General features: G+C 46.2%; 2 protein-coding genes across 3 annotated transcripts in view; both read right to left on the bottom strand.

Annotated features, from left to right (window-relative positions):
• LOC128343035 (zinc finger protein 271-like) overlaps positions 1-7,513 on the bottom strand; it is a 159,866-nt gene extending 152,353 nt beyond the window's left edge. For both annotated transcript variants that reach the window (XM_053291387.1, XM_053291389.1), the window contains exon 1: positions 7,503-7,513. The gene's annotated coding sequence lies outside the window, so the exon portion shown is untranslated. The remainder of the gene's footprint in view (positions 1-7,502) is intronic.
• Positions 4,718-17,308, bottom strand: LOC128343057 (zinc finger protein 684-like). Its single transcript, XM_053291508.1, has 10 exons — positions 17,292-17,308; positions 16,691-16,769; positions 15,092-15,301; positions 14,160-14,182; positions 13,010-13,122; positions 12,526-12,576; positions 11,674-11,762; positions 10,759-10,885; positions 8,715-8,834; positions 4,718-7,156 (listed from the first exon to the last, which is right to left on the bottom strand). The coding sequence occupies exons 2-10, from the start codon at positions 16,730-16,732 to the stop codon at positions 5,895-5,897; spliced, it is 2,037 nt and encodes a 678-aa protein (XP_053147483.1). The 5' UTR covers positions 16,733-16,769; positions 17,292-17,308; the 3' UTR covers positions 4,718-5,894.
• Positions 17,309-18,259: the final 951 nt, after the last annotated feature.

Raw genomic sequence — 18,259 nt, 5'->3', positions numbered from 1 at the left:
GTTTTTATTCTGTCTAGCTTTTAATTTAACATTTAGGCTGATTTAATAACTGGTGTGGTATTGTGGACTTCTATTCTGCTGCTTATGATGTCTTCTTTATTGCCTGAAATTCTCCACAGTGCTACAAAAATGGAAGTTGCCCTGCAGAGATGCAAAAAATATTCGAGCTTAACTGCTCTAAGGTTTTTCTCCACAGCCCGAGTGGGCACGGAGGGAGAAAGGGTGCAATATTTGCTGCTCCCTTCTGCCTCCAGGGCACTTTCCAGATTAGACCCTGCAACAGGGTCACATCGGATCTCAGAAGTGTGCTTCCACACTTCCTGTGTTGTGACACCGCAATCCCCACGCGGACAGGAGGGTGCCATTCACGTTTCCAGTGCCTTGTCTCGAATTTAATCGCGGTGATATAGAGCTAGGATGTCATATATCCAGTGTAAAAAATTTGCTGTTGTGGGGGGGTTGTTTGTTTCCATAAGACAGCTCCCCCTGCTATTTATGTTTCGAATGTGACTTGCCTGAACGGAGGCATTTTGCTGGAAAGCACCCTGATGGAGTTTTTAACTCAAAGATCTCCGAGGGCTGTGTGACCCACAGATTCCTGGAGTCAGAAACTCCCAACTGGTGGCCGGGCAGAGCAGTGGAAATTGTGCCCGCTGGGGGTGCAGGGAAAGACTAATAAGGCTCAAGTCTTTTTGCATCTCCAGAGGGCTGTTTGGGAGCTCAAGAGAGGAGATTTGTTTAGCTGCCCCAGCTACAGCGGAAGTGCACAGGAAAGGGAGCACTGCTAATTAATATTGTCTGGAGCAGGGGCGTAGCTATAATTGGGCGAACGGGTTCAAAGAACCCAAGCTGTGCCCAATCAGGAGCCGCTATTCGCGGGCCACACTGCCCCTTCAGGAGCTAAGACTGGTGCTGCATTCGCAATGCAGCCCAGAAGCGGCTCTTCCATGCAGGGAAGAGCCGCTCCTGGGCTGCGCTGCGAATGCAGCACCAGCCTTTGTCTAACTGCCGAAGGGGCTGCGCGGCCCCTTCGGCAGTTAAGCTGCTTCTCCTAAATGGAGCCTCAAGGCTCAGTTCGGGAGCCAGACCACGCCCCCAAGTCTGACATCAGACACGGGGGGCATGGCTATCCCCTGCGTCTGATGTCAGATGCAGGGGGCGGGGCTATTGGGGCGCCCGCCACGGCCATACACGGGCTGCCGGCGGGCTAGCTACGCCCCTGGTCTGGAGACATGGAGTTAAAGTTCCAAATAAAGTACTTTATTTAGGAAATCCATCAGGGACATAGGTAAGACCGAGTTGCCACATTGCTAGCTACATACAGAAAGTGGGGGGAGGAAGGAGGAGGAAGTCTGTCTCTCTGGTGAGAGAATTAAACCTGAGACTATCAGTCTAACAAAGTGGGAATCTGAGTAGAGAAAGCACGGTCAGAGAGGGAATGCCCTGACTGGTTGTCTCTATCCCTAATGCCACTATTGGTCAATAGGGTTGCCAGTGCAAAGAGTTGATGCCATAAGGAGCTACATCTCCAACAAGGGGTACTTCAGTTTTCGTAGCGCTGAGGAAAATTCTAGCCATTATCATTTTGCTTTTGTATGGATTTCGTGTTCTACGTTTTTGATATTATAAACCACTTTGTGTAAAATTGGTTTTAAAAATAGTATAGAAACATGTCGAATAAATAATTGAAGCCGATTTGTGCTGTTTGGATGAGTATTCTTGATGCTGGCTGAAACCAAACTTCAACTCTGGCAGAACTGCAGGACTTGGAGAAAATGTCATCTTTTCTTTAAAAAAAGGCAGAGCCGATTTGGTAAATGGGCATTTTTCTGGCTCTGGACCACCTTTGCACCTGGTCCACTGGCACTGTTGTTCTTGAATGTCACATCCATGACTCCCACCCCCACCCCCTGCCACAGACTCTAGCTCTTTGGCAAAATAAATGGTATAGATTAGTCTTTGGAGAGTTTGGCGGGAGGGTGGCCACAATAACACACAAAACATAGGCAGTAAATTCTTCCGATTATGTTATTAAAAACCTAGGAATTATTCAAACAGGTTTACATTCTTAAAATATGCCCAAACGACCAAGGAAAGTCATGTGCCACTCAGTGACCTTAAAAGTTCACTGATGGCAAGGATAGAACCAATAGATTAAAACTGCATTTGGAAAAAGTATAGGTTTTTAAGAGAAGACGTAACAATTTCCTTAACCAAATATTTTTGTTTATTAAGAAAACTTGTACCCTGCCTCTTCGAATCAGAATTAAACTATGTAAATTAGCCAACATAATAGAATAATAATTATTTCAGACTAGCAGAAAATTTTTTACCAAATAAAGTCTAAAAGGAGAGCCAAGGATAATCAAATCATAGACAAAGGCCTCTTGAAACAAACGTTTTCAGCTGGCAACAAAATGCCATGAGGGCATAAAAGTCACACTTTTATATACATACATTCACTCAGTCACCTTGACAACCACCACCCTCTAACATTATCCAGTAGACTGGCATTATCATCGTCCCTGTCTTGCAGATGTGGAGGCTGAGGGCCAAATGTAACATCGTAAGGCAGCCTGCCTTCCTACTATTATTTATATACTGTTTTTCAACAACAACAAAAATTCTCAAAGCTATTTACATAGAAGGAGGAGAGAAGGAGGAGGAGAATCCCTGTCCCTCAAAGGGCTCACAAGCTAAAAAAGAAACACAAGGTACAGTCGAGCAACAGCCGCTGGAGAGATGCTGTGCTGGGGATGGACAGGGCCAGTTGCTCTCCTCCAGCTAAATTTAAGGAGATAATCACTTTAAAAGGTGCCTCTTTCCTCAGCAGGGTAAGTTAGCAGCCATGTTTGTTGTTCATGTGGCAGCCCTGTTCATTAATATGAAGGCAAGGTCAAGGCCATGGGACACAGAACCTTCTCCCCATCTCACCTTACCTCCTTGTGGTCTGCTGCCTGAACTCCTTTTCCCCCAGGCCAACTCTGATACCAGAAAGGAACTGGATTGAAATAAAATGCCTGAAGCCACAGGTTGCTTCCTGTTTTACTGTTAGATGTTGTGTGTCACCTTTCACACTGTAAAATGGAACAGTGGGATAAAATTATTTTGGTTGACATACTGTGTAAGGATACGTCAGTCCAGCGTGCACGCAGCCTGCACCAATTCTTGTGCAAATGGAATCACAGTTCATTCTCTTGACCCAGGGCTCCACAACTTTGGCCTTCCAGCTGTTTTTGGACTACAGTTCCCATTATCCTCAGCCAGTGGCCAATAGTCAGGGATTAGGGGAGTATTAGCCAACGTCTGCAGGAGGGCCGAAGTTGTGCAGCCCTGTCTTAACCTTTATGTCCGGGGAGCCGCCACTGATGCAATGAGTGAGTGAGGAAGTAACCTGAACCCTCCCCACATTTTAAAAAATTATTATTGACTCATGCACGCAAGGGTATGCAAACGACATTATACAAGAGTTAGCCTATTGGCTGCTCCTACTCTTAATATTTTAATCTTATAGCTATTTCTGAAAGAACTGGAAATGTTATGGTCCTTACAGACACATACCCTGTAAGCGAGAGGGAGGTACCGGCAAATTCAAGTTGACCCACAGATACATCAGTTTTACAAAAAAACTGAAGGGGGGGGGAGGAAAAGAAGCCAAAACAAACAAACAAACAAACAAACAAAACCCAGCCACCCCAAAACTGCCCCAGTGTAACTCAAAAACAGCTGCTGCCTGTGGGCTGGGGGGGCAGAAGGGACGGGAGCACTGTTCCCTCTAAGGCACACGTGCACATGCTCACAAGTTTTTGGATGTCCGCTCAGTTCATTTTAGATCCCACTCAGGTTGAATAAGGAAGGCCGCATTCTGAATGCATGTGGGCACAAACTGCCTTGATAGGTCTGCTGCCCAGAACAAGACTCATTCTGCACAGAGATGGAAGGAAGTGGTTGTTTGTTGTTATGAAAAGAAGTCCCCAGAGTGTCAGTTCATCATATCCCATCACTTTTCCAACCCATTTTCTAGATCTCTGAAAGTTACTAAGATGTGCTAATGCAATTTTAAAACGGGGGAAAAAAGGAAAGGAAAAAAGAAAAGCTCCCAGCATATGCAGGAGAAATCCAATGCCTTCTGAGGGCTTGGTTGCGCTCCTACCTCGTCTGAACTCCATTTGCTTGCAGACTGAGTGCCCTCATTTTGCACAAATCACAACCACGTTTCACAAAAGAGGGAACACCAACGCAATGTGCTCTCTCTTAAAAATGGGACTTCCTGCTTCCTTCTAGTCCCATTCAAAAACTGTGCCTGCCTCCAGCTGCTCCTGATTAGTGATCAGGTAAATCAATCATAGCTGACTCTTTCCTTATTGGCTGAGGCTCCCGGAGGACTAGCTCACCTTTTAACGACAAACAAAAAGCTGGTTATTGGCTAGGAGGCTTTTTAATATTAAAATTGGGGAGGGAATTCTTATGCTAATGTTGTCCATCAAGGGGGCAGAACCTGGAGCCCACCATAGCCACAAAAACTGCAGGTCTTGGAGTAGTAGAGTCTTGAGAGACAGAGAGGATGCATAAGTTACTGAATTCAATAGGATGCCTGCCAACTTGTTGAAGCTCTTCTCGCGATCAGTAAGAAGAGCTTTGGGGCTAACTGTGGGGAAGGAGGGTTTACCTTCCCTTCCCCGCAGACGATCGGTGTTCCGTCCATGGGCTGGCGGATTGCCCACCCAGATGAGCGGCGGCTCTTCTGTAGGCCGTCTGCGCGTCACTCAGGCGCTCTGGAGGTGGGGCGCAGGGAAGCACCGCCATGAGGCACCCTGCCCCCTGGAGCCCCAATAATGCACTGCGTGAGTGTGTGGTGCGTTACTGGGAGCCTCCCTCCACCCCTGAGTGTACACACCATGGCTGCGAGCAAACACACGACCAGAAAAATGAGGTTAGGAGCTCTCTCTCCTAACCTGGTTTAACAGGGAGGCGACATAGGCGGGTTTGCCACCTTGTAGTCACAGGTGCAGCAGAAACCGGGTTGGGCTCCCTTAGCCTGGTTTCTGTTGCGTGTGTGGATAACCTCATAGTTAGGTGGGTAACATTGCAGCTGCAGGTGGAGAGCTTTAGGGAAGGCTGTGCCCATTTGCCCTTACACAGCAGCCACCAGAATGTCTGTGGACTCAATGGGCAGTTAACAGGGGCAGAACTAATGGAACTCAGTGGCGGTGGGGAGGAGGGGTCCGGGGGGGAGGAAGCAGGAAATTTCTCAGCTTGAAGAGTACTCCCTCAAGACAGTCACAACCTCTTCTGTTTCTGAGGGGGAAAGGTGCCTAAAACTTTTACCATGCTCAGGCACAGACTCAGTTAACAGATTATTATTATTATTGTTATTTTGACATTTATATCCCGCTCTTCCTCCAAGGAGCCCAGAGTGGTGTACTACATACTTGAGTTTCTCCTCACAACAACCCTGTGAAGTAGGTTAGGCTGAGAGAGAAGTGACTGGCCCAGAGTCACCCAGCTAGTTTCACGGCTGAATGGGGATTTAAACTCAGGTCTCCCCAGTCCTAGTCCAGCACTCTAACCACTACACCACACTGGCTCACAGATGCACAGCAGGGATAAACTCCAACATTTTGTTGCAGGCCCATACTTGTTTTAACCTAAAATCACCAGAGGACGCCTCAAACTAGATCCCAGTAATAGTGCTTGGGGAGTTTAACCCTTCCCCGCACACACACACACATAATTTTACTGATCTAACAAGTCTTGAGCCTTCTCCACCCCGTGTAGATGCTTTCAAGTAAAAATATATTGAGAGCCAATGACAGCTGTCCCACATCATGTCTGTTTTGGCCCTTTTTATCTCAAGAGGTTTTTCCTTATGTTTTCCTAAAAAAAAAACCTCCTCACACTGCAGCTTTTCTCACTCTCTGTGCATTGCTACGGCTTGGCTCCTGCATAGATTTTTCAGTGTGATGCAAAGTGCGAGCTCGTAGAGGACGTTTCCCCGCAGTCCAAGCATCCAAATGTTTTTCGTGGCTCTTCTCGTGTTTCATACATGCAGAGCTGAGTTTAAAGCTTTTGCCACAGTCAGAGCATGTATAGGATTTCTTTCCCATATGTTCTGTGTTTTTCTTGCATCTTCTCTGATGTGAAGTAAGATGTACTTTCTGACTAAAGCCGTGTCCACAGAACAAACATTTGTATGGCCTGTCTTTTGTGTGGGTTCTCTTGTGCACAATAAGATGAGACCTCTGACTGAAACTTTTACTGCAGTCAGAACATTTATATGGCTTCTCTCCCGTATGGATTCTCTCATGTTTAATAAGGCTTGAGTTCAGAAGAAAACTTTTTCCACAATCCAAGCACTGATGCAGCTTCTCTCCTGTGTGGATTTTCTGGTGTCTCCTAAAGTCAGGTCTCCGACGGAAGCTCTTCCCACAATCTGTACACTTGTATGGTTTGAGTCCCACGTGGATTCCTCGATGGGAAGCAAGGTGGGAACTCCGATGGAAAGTTTTCCCACAGTCCAAACATTCAAACCGTTTCTCTTTCCTGTGGGTTCTGCTGTGTTTATTAAGGTGGGACCTCTGGCTGAAGATTTTCCCACAGTCTGAGCACTGACACGGCTTCATTCTTGTATGGGTTCTCTTATGCTTCAGAAGAAGGACACTTTGATTAAATATTTTCCCACATCTGGTGCACAGCAATTGCTTCCTGCCTTGGCAGATCCTCTTTGGAACTGTGGTTTTGCCAATCTCCTGACAGCCACCCTGAAAAGGGACTGGTTTCTCCAGTCTGGTCCTTTGTTCAATTTTCTGCTGCCTTTCTGACCTGCGGGGATGCTGAGAAGTGTCTCCCCTATCACAATCCTGGAGCTCTTTTGCTTCACTTCTTCTAAAAGAGATCTCTTGAAGTCTACCTTGTTCAGAATTTTCTGGCAGTAAATCCTCTTCATTTGTCTTCTTGTGCCCATCATGCTCTGGGGGAATAAGGGATGGAAGGAAAAACCTTTCTGACCTGCGTGGATGCTGAGAAGTGTCTCCCCTATCAAAATCCTGGAGCTCTTTTGCTTCACTTCTTCTAAAAGAGATCTCTTGAAGTCTACCTTGTTCAGAATTTTCTGGCAGTAAATCCTCTTCATTTGTCTTCTCGTGCCCATCATGCTCTGGGGGAATAAGGGGTGGAAGGAAAAACCCACTGTGAATAAGTGTGAACGTTGGTTCTGACTCCCTTTTATAGGAGCTTGTTGTTGTGTCAAAACCTGGACACAAGAGCCAAGAGTCCCAGGAACAAGACCATCCAGAGTATGCAACCCTGAGCCTTATTCCCCTAAAGTAGTCCATATCAGAGAACCCACACTCGGGCAGCCCTTTCATGACCCAAGGTGAGGCAGTAATCTCAGGCAGCGGATGGATGAAGCATGAGCAGGCAGGGGCGTAGCCAATATTGGGCGACCAGGTTCAAAGAACCCAGGCCACCACCCCTCAGGGGCCACACCTCACAGCCCCGACACACACCCTACATCGGACGTCAGATGCGAGGGGGCTGGTTTAGCTCCCAAGCGGGGCTGCAGGGCCACATTCGGGAGCTAAATGGCCATCGCTGCATTTACAGTGTGGTCAGGAGTGGATCTTCCCCACCTGAAAGGCAGGGAGAGCCGCTTCTGGCCTCGATCTAGCCCCGTTTGGGAGTTAGACAGCCAGCACTGTGTTCGCAGCGTGGCCATGAGAGGCTCTCCCTGCCTTTAAGGCAGAGAAGAGCCGCTCCTGGCCACACTGAACACAGCACTGGCCTGAATCTAATTCCCGAATGGGGCCGTATGGCCCCATTCGGGAGCCAGACCACACACCCCGTGTCTGACATCAGATGTGGGGGCATGGCTAACCCCCACATCTAATGTCAGACGAAGGGGGTGGGGTGAGAGGGGCTGCCAAGGTGGCTGGACACAGGCCATCGCTGGTCTGGCCCCGCTACTGCGAGCAGGCCAGCAAAATGGTCCCCACCACTGCCATCGGAGCAGCTCTTTGGGACCAACCTGACCCTTGGAAACTGTCACGCTCTGCCCTCCTCAGTCGGCTGCAGGGCCAGGGCAGCCTCAGAGCTTCTGACCCCCAGAGAGCATTACTCATTCGAGTTAAGGCTTGTGGCCTTCACCAGCCTTATTCCTGAGTTGCTGCCTCCAGGTCTCCTGGGGAGTCATAGGGCTCTATCCCTCCTGAGCCCTCCTCCTGGACTGGCCTCTCAACATCAGCCAGTCCTGCTTTATGTAGCCCCTGACATTCGGGGCAGGTCTCACGACATCTTCTCCTGAAATCTTGCGAGAGCTGTCCTCAGCCTTGTGAGATCACACTGCAGTCTGGAGGCATCTCCCTTGTTCCCTGCCAGGACCAGCCGGGCGCTCCACAGACGGGGGAATAATCAATGTCTTCCCCCACAGTGTAGGGACGGCTGGCTGCCACCCGCGCCGGGGAGGTTTGTTCTCGGGTGTTTTTCTGGCCTCCTGGGGCAGCCCATTGCTCGTCGGTGACTCCCCGACACAGACCTTGCAAGGAGAGCCTCTCCTCACACTCCTGACAAGCCTTGCAGCTTGGCAACCTTCCCTCCTCGAACTTGCCTGCCCGTTCCTCACGTTGCACAGCTTTCTGGCGTCAGGAGGGACCCTAGGAAAGGCCCAGAGACACATCACATTAGATCGTGCTGGTTCATATGCCTTTCCCTCTCACCTTTACTGGTCACTTCACAATTGTTCCTTTCCTCAGATTCTTGAGACTGTAGAGCCTGGAAGATTGTCTCTTCCCGTTCCTCTACCCGGGAGAATCCATCCGACTTGGTGAGGGAAAGAACTGGTGCAAATATGGAATCAGAGTGGAGAAGGTTTTTATAACAATATGAGCTGTTAAGATTGAGTTTGGGTAAACTCACCTTCTAAGGGGAGGGACTGCAGCTCAGTGACAGACAGACAGAAAACCCCAGGTTCAATCCCCAACATCCCCAGGGAGTTCCGAGAAAGACCCACTTGAAACTCTGAAAATCTGATACCAGTCGGTGCAGGCACTACTGACCTAAGTGGGTCAGTGGACTAGCTCAGTGTAAGGCAGGTTCATATGTCAATGAATTTCCCACTTTAAAAAATAATAATAAGAGGGAGTGGCTTGATTTGGCAAGGCTTCCATGCAAGATCGTCCTTCTGGAAATGGACCTATGTGTTCGAAAAGGTGCTGCACTGAGTAGGGCGAGGGGGCCACAGCTGGTACACATAACGTATGGTACTCATGCGCCAGACATCCTCACCAGCACTGGAAATGCTTTGTATACTCTTGGGTGTCATATATCTATAGATCATGAACATGGAACTTGCTCAAAAAAGAACTGGCATCTATTAAGGTCATTCACACAACCAAAAATGCTGGCAGGGCAGAGGTTTGGCGGGGAGGCAGGCTCCTGTCTGCCTCTCCGCATGGGATCTATTTTTGTTTACAAGCTCTGCCACTTGTGCAACACATGAGCTGTGCTGTAGTGAGTGGCAGAACAGGAAGCCATTGGAGGAAGTCTTCCAGCATCCCTCAATGCACCGCGCCAGGAGCACAATGCATTAAGGAATCCTCTCTCAGCTGGGCGCTCTTGCTGCCCAGTTTTGTGTGATATCATAATATCATGAAGTCAAATCTGATCAAATAGACTTTTTTACAGCACCACATAAGTAATCACTATTGAGGATGTGATGCTGGCATAAGCCAAATCAGAATAGAACAATATCGGACCTCTGAAAAGTATAAGCATGCATATGTATTCAGTACTTGGTTTGGGCCCCTTTTGCAGCAATTACTGCCTCAATGCGGCGTGGCATGGATGCTATCAGCCTGTGGCATTGATGAGGTATTATGGAAGACCAGGATGCTTCATTAGCAGCCTTCAGCTCTTCTGCATTGTTTGGTCTCATGTCTCTCATCCTTCTCTTGGCAATGCCCCATAGATTCTCTATAGGGTCAGGTCAGGCGAGTTTGCTGGCCAATCAAGCACAGTACACTGTATACTTTTCAGAGGTCCGATATTGTTCTATTCTACAATCCTTGTCTTCTTGGTTCCATGTAATATTCTAATTTTCTGGGATTGTGGATTTGGGGTTTTCATGAGCTGTACGCCATGATCATCACAATTATAACAAATTAAGGCTTGACTTATCTCGCATTGCATGTAATGCGTCTGTCTCATATATCAGTTTCACCTTTTAATTTGCATTACTGAAATTAATGGACTTTTGCCCGATATTCTAATTTTCTGAGTTTCACCTGTAATGCTGAAGCTACAGATAAGTGGGGAAGGCAGCTGTGAACACGGGCAAATAGCTTAATGAAAAGGGTAAGAATTAGGGAAGATCTCTACCAAACTCTGCTCCCCACTTACCCTACACATTTCTATGGGGAAATATTTGGCACAGCACTATGAATACATGTATTTTTATGTGTTCAGCAAATTCTTCCTCCAAGGAGCTCAGAATGGTAATAATGGTTCTCCCTCATTTTTGAACCACAACTCTGGAAGATAGGCTTGGCTGGGAGATAATGACTGGACTCTAACAAGTAAGCTTCATGGCTGATTTGAATCAGGGTCTCCACTTTCTGAATTCAGTATTATAACCACTACACACCACATTGGCTTTCCAAGAACAGCAATTCATTTGAAGCCTAAATTGCCAGATGGGAGCCAATTAGGTACAAAGAGAGAGAGACACTCCACTGTAAAAATACAAGGTAAATTAACTCTTACCCAATGAAGTCATATTTTCATAATTCTCCTGCATAACTTCTCTGTATAATGCTTTCTGAGGGGGGTCCAGGAGAGCCCACTCCCCCTCAGTGAAATATACAGCCACCTCCTCAAAGGACACAGGCTCCTGAAACAGTAAGAACCCCCATTCTGAACAGATGTCTGTACACTCATACATTGTCGGTGTGTGAATGACTGTACCCATGTTTCATTTTAAAAGTAAACCTGGATGCAGGCCCCCCTGAAATAAAGGATACAGATAGGAAGTATACTGCTGTACTTGTGTTCAAAATAATATATGAATAACTGTACCTGTGTACAGAGCTGTACCTGTGTGCACTGTACACACATTGTATGTGTGCACTGTACAAGTATTGTACAAGAAAACAATATGTGTGAATAGGGCTATTGTCAGTAGCCCAATTCAGAAATTATGCTTTATGAGTGTACAGATGTCTCTAGACTCATACACGTGTGAAAGATTGTACCTGTGTTCATTTTAAAAGCGAACCTGGATACAGGCCCTTCAAATGCATGGTACAAACAGGAAGGGTTCTTCTGTACCTGTGTTCGCCATAACATGTGAATGACTGTACCTGTGTACAGATCTGTATCTGAGTGCACTGTACACTCATTGTACGAGGGTGAACATAATATGTGAATGGGCCTAGGGTCAGATCTCAGACTTGAGAGACATATTAAACAAGAAGAAGAAAAAGTGGAGGTCTGAGTGGATGCAGGGCCCTTTGGGGTCTGGCACCATGGAGCAAAACACACACATACACACACCTATATAAGGAAGGTGAGGATATGCCCATCCAATTGGGATTAACTAACCTGGAAGATCTACAGCTCCAGTATTCCATGACCACCATCCCTTCTTCCTCCCCAACCATCACTTGCAGATCCCTTTACCTGAACTAGCTCGAACATAGCCATTTTGCCTCCACGCCTTTTGCAAGAATGGAGAAGTCCAGAGTAGAATGATGTCCCTCCTAGACTGCCTGGGAAAGAGAGGAGATTCTTCAGGCATTCGTTGCACATGTGTATTCTTTTATTTAAAATACCACCTCCACACATTTTTTTAGAAGAAAAACATAACATTGAATTAGGGATACTAGAGAAAATTTTTGAATGGGCTTTCCAGGCAACTTAGGCCACTGCCATACAGCAATAGTCAAAGATTTTGCACACATTCCAAACACAATCTTATTCCCTATACACACACTGCTGCAGATTTCCATGCTGATTCCTAGAATAGTGTTACCTTCTTACACATGCCTAACAGCCTCCCCAAGCAGTAGTGTACTGGATGGGCGGGGGTATAAATATTATAAATAAATAAAAACAAGAACTTAGCACAATTTTCACAGCACCACCTGCTGGCCTGTTCCTGCCCTTTTTCATTACTTTTGTGGCAACTGGGGGAAAGGGTTGGTGATTCTTGGAATACAAGAGCTGGCAAGTAGGCTAGGGTATGCGTGGCCCTCAGGAGCATATTTCTGGAAGGCAAAGAGCACCTGAAGGCAGGAGAAATCAGCAAAACATGCTCCCCTTTCCCCCTGTGTGCACACTTCACTGATGAGGAAGCCTCTGGCTGCAAGGACACAGCGCTTGCTGAATGGATTTCAACCAGTGTTCATTAGCTCTAAGGATCATGTTCACCACAGAGGTTAAGGGATTAACAACAACAGAGCTTACTTAACATTCATGACCCATCTACATCATCATGGCTTAGACCAATAAGAAATATTCACATTGTCTTACCAAATAAGAAAGTTGGGCCTGCATCATTCCCCAGCTCCAGCTGCAATATTTCTTTGGAAGAAAAGAGCAGGAAAGATAAGAATCCAGGCCCCACGCATTCTATATACATATATGCTCCCGCTGTTTCTATATACCATGGACAGTCAGTCCTTACTTAGTTTCTAGTATCTGTCCCATGATTCCTGTTTTGTCCCTCTTGGGGACAAGATTATGAACATCTGTTTACCCAGTTGTAAGACTACAAAACCCGATCTATTGCAGGTGCAAACAAAATACATGTTCACATTCAGGGCCTGCACTTCCATGATGCAATTGTTTATATTAAAAATGTGGCACAGCAAACAAGACAAACAAGCAATCAGGGTTATGGGCTGGAAACATGGATCTCAAAGAAGTCTTCCTTGTGATTTCATTGTTCCTACCTCCAGTGAATACCCTGTATGGACTTTAAACAGTGATTAAGTCTCTTGGAGGCGGAACACACCTTTAAATGCCAGCAGCACCTCCTGCAGGGTAATCCTCTTCTCAGAGAAATGGTTTATCCTCTCCTGAAGCTCCACAAAACCTCTTTCAGAAATAGGAAATATCCCATGCTTCCTGATGAAGAAAGGAAGAAGCTAAAAAGGGGTCCCAGTTAGGGCTGAGCCAAAAGTCTGTTCAGCTTGCTTTGCTTTTCATAAGTTTCTGTTTTAGGTGTTGGAAGTTAAGGACTTTGTGCTGTCTCATGTCTCAATGACAGAGGGGGACAGACTAGTGAGTCAGAGGGCTAGAGAGGTCAAGACATTGGTCATCCCTTCTCTACTGCTCTAACACTATCCCTTTGGTATGTAGATTGCTACTCTTAGGAACTAACTTCCTTCCTTCCTTCTTGCCTGCCACTTACTCTTCCTCCTCCTTCTCCTTCTCTTCCTTCTCCCTTGCAACATACAAACTCCTCTCTCCCTGCACCATGTGTGCAGAGATGCATCCATGTGCATCCCGCTAGCTAGCTAAATTAGAGGTCCTATATCTCCACTTTACTATCTAGAATGGAGTTCACTAATAAATACTCCTTATATTGATTTGAAACTATGAACTGGCTCCAAGTTATTTTGCTCTCAACATACACGCATCCCTGGGCAGACTCCGCTGTGTTATGCTTCTGTGCACTCTGCTATATTAGAAGGGTATCTCTTACCAGAGAGAATTCCCCACATTAGGATGGTGAATATACATCCCCCTAAAATTCTTAATCCTACTTTATTCATGCTGTTTGCAGCTCTCAGCTACTGCTTTGGCACAATTTTTTCTCTCTGATTTACTACTTCTTGAGTGCTCCCAGGCAATTAGGGATCATAAGGGAGTGATGATGTTGTGATTCTATGTAGTCAATTACATTTGGCGGTGTGCTGACATCTCTAGGGGCAAATAAAGTCTATTTAAAGTGTGAGCCATGTTTCCTACACTGATCACATGGACAATTCTAGCCAATTATGCTAATCAATTAACATTTTGCAGTGACCCTCTACCAAATACCACCAGCTTTAAATGTAAACACTTTTGTAAACCCTAGGCCCACTACTGTCTCCAGTGAATGCCAGTCTAGGTCAGTTCCCAAAACAAACTCAGTAGTATGACACATGGGCAGAACATACCTGTTCTCAGTCCTTCTAATGCTCTGGAAGAGAAAAGATAGAAAAAGGCTATCAGACATAAACTCAAGATTCCTGTAACATTCCAGCTGCCCTTTTCTGTACTGTAGAAAACTTTGAGCAGGGCATGTTGAAGTAAAAGCAGGCAGAGCGGGGGATGCTTGGAGGGTGTAATGTTTTAGGGAAATGACCTCTGGGATTGGTCAGGGGGGGCAGTTGTGTAATTTAGGGATGAGTTTGGGGATGTGATTTGGGGATTATGTGGGAGAAGGGTGGGTATGACTGTAGGTTAGGAATAGGTAGTAAACTATATTTTATTACTTTATTTATAAATTTGATTCTAATTTTAATTACTCTTGGAGTTCAAATAAACCTGATCAGTTCAAATATGGCACCCAGAAGCTTTTGCTAGCATGAAATAAAGATTTGTTTGAAACTTTGATACTGGTGTCCAGTGAAAATTACCTAACCAAGAGACAAGCGACAGGGAGAATCTCTCCCTTCTAACAAGTGGATTCGTGAAAGTACATTTTCCACTCTATATCTACAGAGTTTACACTTGAAAATGTAAAGATCTCCCAGGCACTATGACTAACATCCAGAGCAACACAACATGGGCACTCCTAGCTTCAGTGTCCATGAAGCACTAGCCTTTCTCACTGGTCTCCATGCTTTCCAAAGCACTGGCACTCTTGTGGAAAAGCACAAACACTTTTCAGAACTTGCCTCAGTCTGTGCTCCAGAAGCCCTCCATTAGGGCAGGAACACATCAGTCGATCCTCAGTGATGTGTTTCCACTCTGAGTACTTCCAGAGTGCATGTGAGCTCTGAAAAGTACTTGCACTCTAGCACAAGAGCACCCATGCTTCAGAAGGTGTTCAGACACATGCTTCAGACACATCAAACCAATTATCTGAATAACAGGAATTATTCACCATCACAGGTCGACTTCGGTCTCCTTTTCTGCCCTTATTGGGTGGCAAAGTTTTCTGGGAGTCTGCTGAAGCCCTCTCATCTTCCCTTGCAACAATGTCTCTATCCAGCTCTTCCAGTCTCCTCAGCATGAGTTTTTCTTGCTCTTCAAGAAACCTTCGCAACTCCTTCCACTCCTGGATGATAGTTTTTCTTTCAGCTTCTGTCTTCCTCTTCCGTGATAGGGACAAAACAAGGGCTGGGTTAGAGCCAAGACACATGACTTTAAGCATGTTCTTGGAGATGATATGCTTGTTTATAATTCTCTAAATATCAACAGCAGGGTGGGGAGGAAAATACAGGCCGAGATCCTGATCAATGGTGCCCTTGCACAATGAACAAGGTTGTGGTAGAACAAGAAGACCACATTAAAAGAGCATAAGAACAGCCCTGCTGGATCAGGCCCAAGGCCCATCTAGTCCAGCATCCTGTTTCACACAGCGGCCCATCAGATGCCGCTGTGCTACATCATGCAGATTGTGGAAATAATACATATGTTACATCATGGGAATAGCAGAATTGCTCTAGTGTGCGAAAGCAAAGTTCCCTTTAAATCATATGAGGCATGCCACATCTTGACCACCTGTTGCACAAGTCCAAACATGTTTGTGCTAGCCCAGTGCTAGTCTGGAACACAAGCTCCCAACATGGGAGAACTCGCCTGTGCAACTTCCTTGCACAAGCACAACATTCTTATGCAAGTGTACCATTCGGATGTCAGCCACAGACCACAAAGTAGGGAAAGGTGGCTTTAATCCTTTGCTCGCACCACAGTCCTGATCCATATTGGGTCACCCTACCTGTGGCTCCTATTTAGAGAGTGAAAAATAAGCATGTCAGCTCCAAAAACATTCTTACTTTGGCCCTTATAGTATATTTCTGTGTCTGTGTGTTCTGCACTGAGAAAAGATACATTCTGAGATCTACTTAAATTAGGCAAATAGAGTACATTTGCATAAACCATTCTGTCCCTGTTTAACATAATCATTTTCTGTAATTTATTCTGCTCCTACTCGACACAAGGAGGAGCATTGAAGGCGCAGTCCCTTATTAAGGGAAAACTTCCGTCCTGCTTCCAGCTTCTGGCATTTCACTTGCCACATATGTATCCTTCTGGGCTAGAATCTTGAATTGTTTCAAAGGAGTGAAAACCTTGGGAACAGGAAGTCCTAAGCTGCTCTCTCTTCTAGTATTTCACCAGGCACAGCCACACACGTTCAGGACTATATTTGCAACCTTGAGAATGTTGAAGGAAGGAAGGAAACAGAGATTCTCTCACAATTCTGAATTCAATTTGAGTGCCCTTCTCACCTTTACCCTTGTAGGAACATGGGGAGCCCACTGACAGTCTCTTACCTGGAAGCCCCAGAACAACTAAAGCCATCCCATATGCTAACATCATGTTTTGTTTTGTTGTTAAGGGAAAAAATATATAATTTAGTTGCTGAATTCTACAGATAATTTCAAGTCCCACCACTTGTGCAACTGCAAAATACATCCAGTTTTTGCTCAAAGAGGGCTCTGAATACTTATCTAAGTAAATCCTCACTCTGGATACTTACTAGTAATGACGCCTCACTTTTCCTCAGATGCTCTGATTGCATTTCTTCTCCCTTGTGTGCTCTGCCTGTCTTGTGGCACCTGAAAGTCCAAGAAAATGATGTGAATTTAAGGAACTTTCTTAGGTATCTCCACACATAATTCTTTTTATTTTATTTTCTTGTTTAAATCGTTGCCTCTGCCTTTCACAGTGAATGCAAACAAGAGTGATCTAGTGTTTCTGTGAGCCAGGAATCTTATCTCAGAGACTTGCAAGAATTGCATCAGCATCTGCAGCAGCTGGCTGCGATTTCTCCCTGCTCTTTATCAACAGACCTGGCCTACAGCCAGCAGTGTGTTTATCACTGTAGTGAAGTCGCTTGTTCTATATTGTTTCCCTTTGTTTTCATGCAGATTAACCTGGACAGGTTTTGTTGTCGTTTTAAATTATTGCTGCTGCCTTTTAAAAAGTGCTAGTTTTATTTCTGTGCAGAAATAACAATTATTTCTGTCAATTATTACAGAAATCATTTTTCTTATAGCCTTGCCATTTTTAAGATCAGTGGGGGGAAGGCAAGTTGAATGACTTCCCCACTTTTTCACAACCTCAAACTGCAAACAAACCAGCGCGGCAGGTCCTTCCCGCATCCAGTTGCTTCTCAATGGTGGGAGAGGGGATGCTGCCGGATGCAGCTGACAAAGTAAGTTCTGGGATACTCGCATCATCCCTCCAAAGTAAGGCACACAAGGAGGAGCAACCACCACACACCTCAGCAGATTGTATGCAGCCCTCTGCTGGCCGTAGGGCAGACTCAGATGAAGCCAAGAGATAGGACTATATATTCCACCCAAACCTGCCCAGTCTGAACATTTCTGTTCTTTGTCTCTGGTAAATCACTGCCCCCATCTTGTCCCCTTTTTGGTCTCTGGGGCAGGGGCACACGAATATGACGAGTATTAATATACCGCTTTTCAGCCAAAGTTCCAAATTTCCACATACAGAAATTAATTAATTACTAGCCAACCCCACACAGAGCAACTGTGCACACTTTGGGGCTGGCAGTTATCTCTCCCCCCCCCCTTCTGCCCCAGTCTCCGCTTCCTGACCACGGCCAACCCGTGCTGGGCCCATCTGCCTCTCCTCCCCACTGTCACTTCTGCCCCCCCCCACTTTCTTTCCCCCCTCCTAGGCCTGGCATGCCACCGCCTCTGGCCTCTGTGGCCGGGCCTGCTGCTTCTGTGGCAACCAATCCTCCTGGGTGCGCCTCAGCCAATCAGGTGCCGGGACGCACATTCCAAGGTGTACCCAGGAGAATTAAATATATAGATTTAAATGGCAGCCTGTCCCCAAAGGGCTCACAGTCTAAGCAACATAAGACAGACACCAGCAACAGTCACTGGAGGGATGCTGTGCTGGGCTTGGATAGGGCCAGTTGCTCTCCCGCTGCTAAATAAAGAGAACCACCACTTTTAAAAGGCGCCTCTTTGCTCAGTTAGCAGGGGTGTATAAGCATAGCTATAACTGAATGGGGGTGGGGGGGAGGCAAGGTCCCTGGGCCCATGAGGGAGGGGCCTCCAGTGCCCCACTGGTT

Source organism: Hemicordylus capensis, chromosome 2 (assembly GCF_027244095.1).
Source record: "Hemicordylus capensis ecotype Gifberg chromosome 2, rHemCap1.1.pri, whole genome shotgun sequence".
Taxonomy (NCBI): domain Eukaryota; kingdom Metazoa; phylum Chordata; class Lepidosauria; order Squamata; family Cordylidae; genus Hemicordylus; species Hemicordylus capensis.
This window is presented reverse-complemented; position numbering and strand designations above follow the sequence as displayed.

Excerpts from the sequence above, each read along its gene's own strand:
- LOC128343057 (XM_053291508.1), bottom strand. The coding sequence starts at position 16,732 with ATGCAATCAGAGCATCTGAGGAAAAGTGAGGCGTCATTACTA. Across the intron at positions 14,183-15,091 it reads ACCGAAGTCGACCTGTGATG|AGCATTAGAAGGACTGAGAA; the intron begins GTGAATAATTCC and ends TTTCTCTTCCAG. Across the intron at positions 11,763-12,525 it reads AGGCCCAACTTTCTTATTTG|GCAGTCTAGGAGGGACATCA; the intron begins GTAAGACAATGT and ends TCTCTTTCCCAG.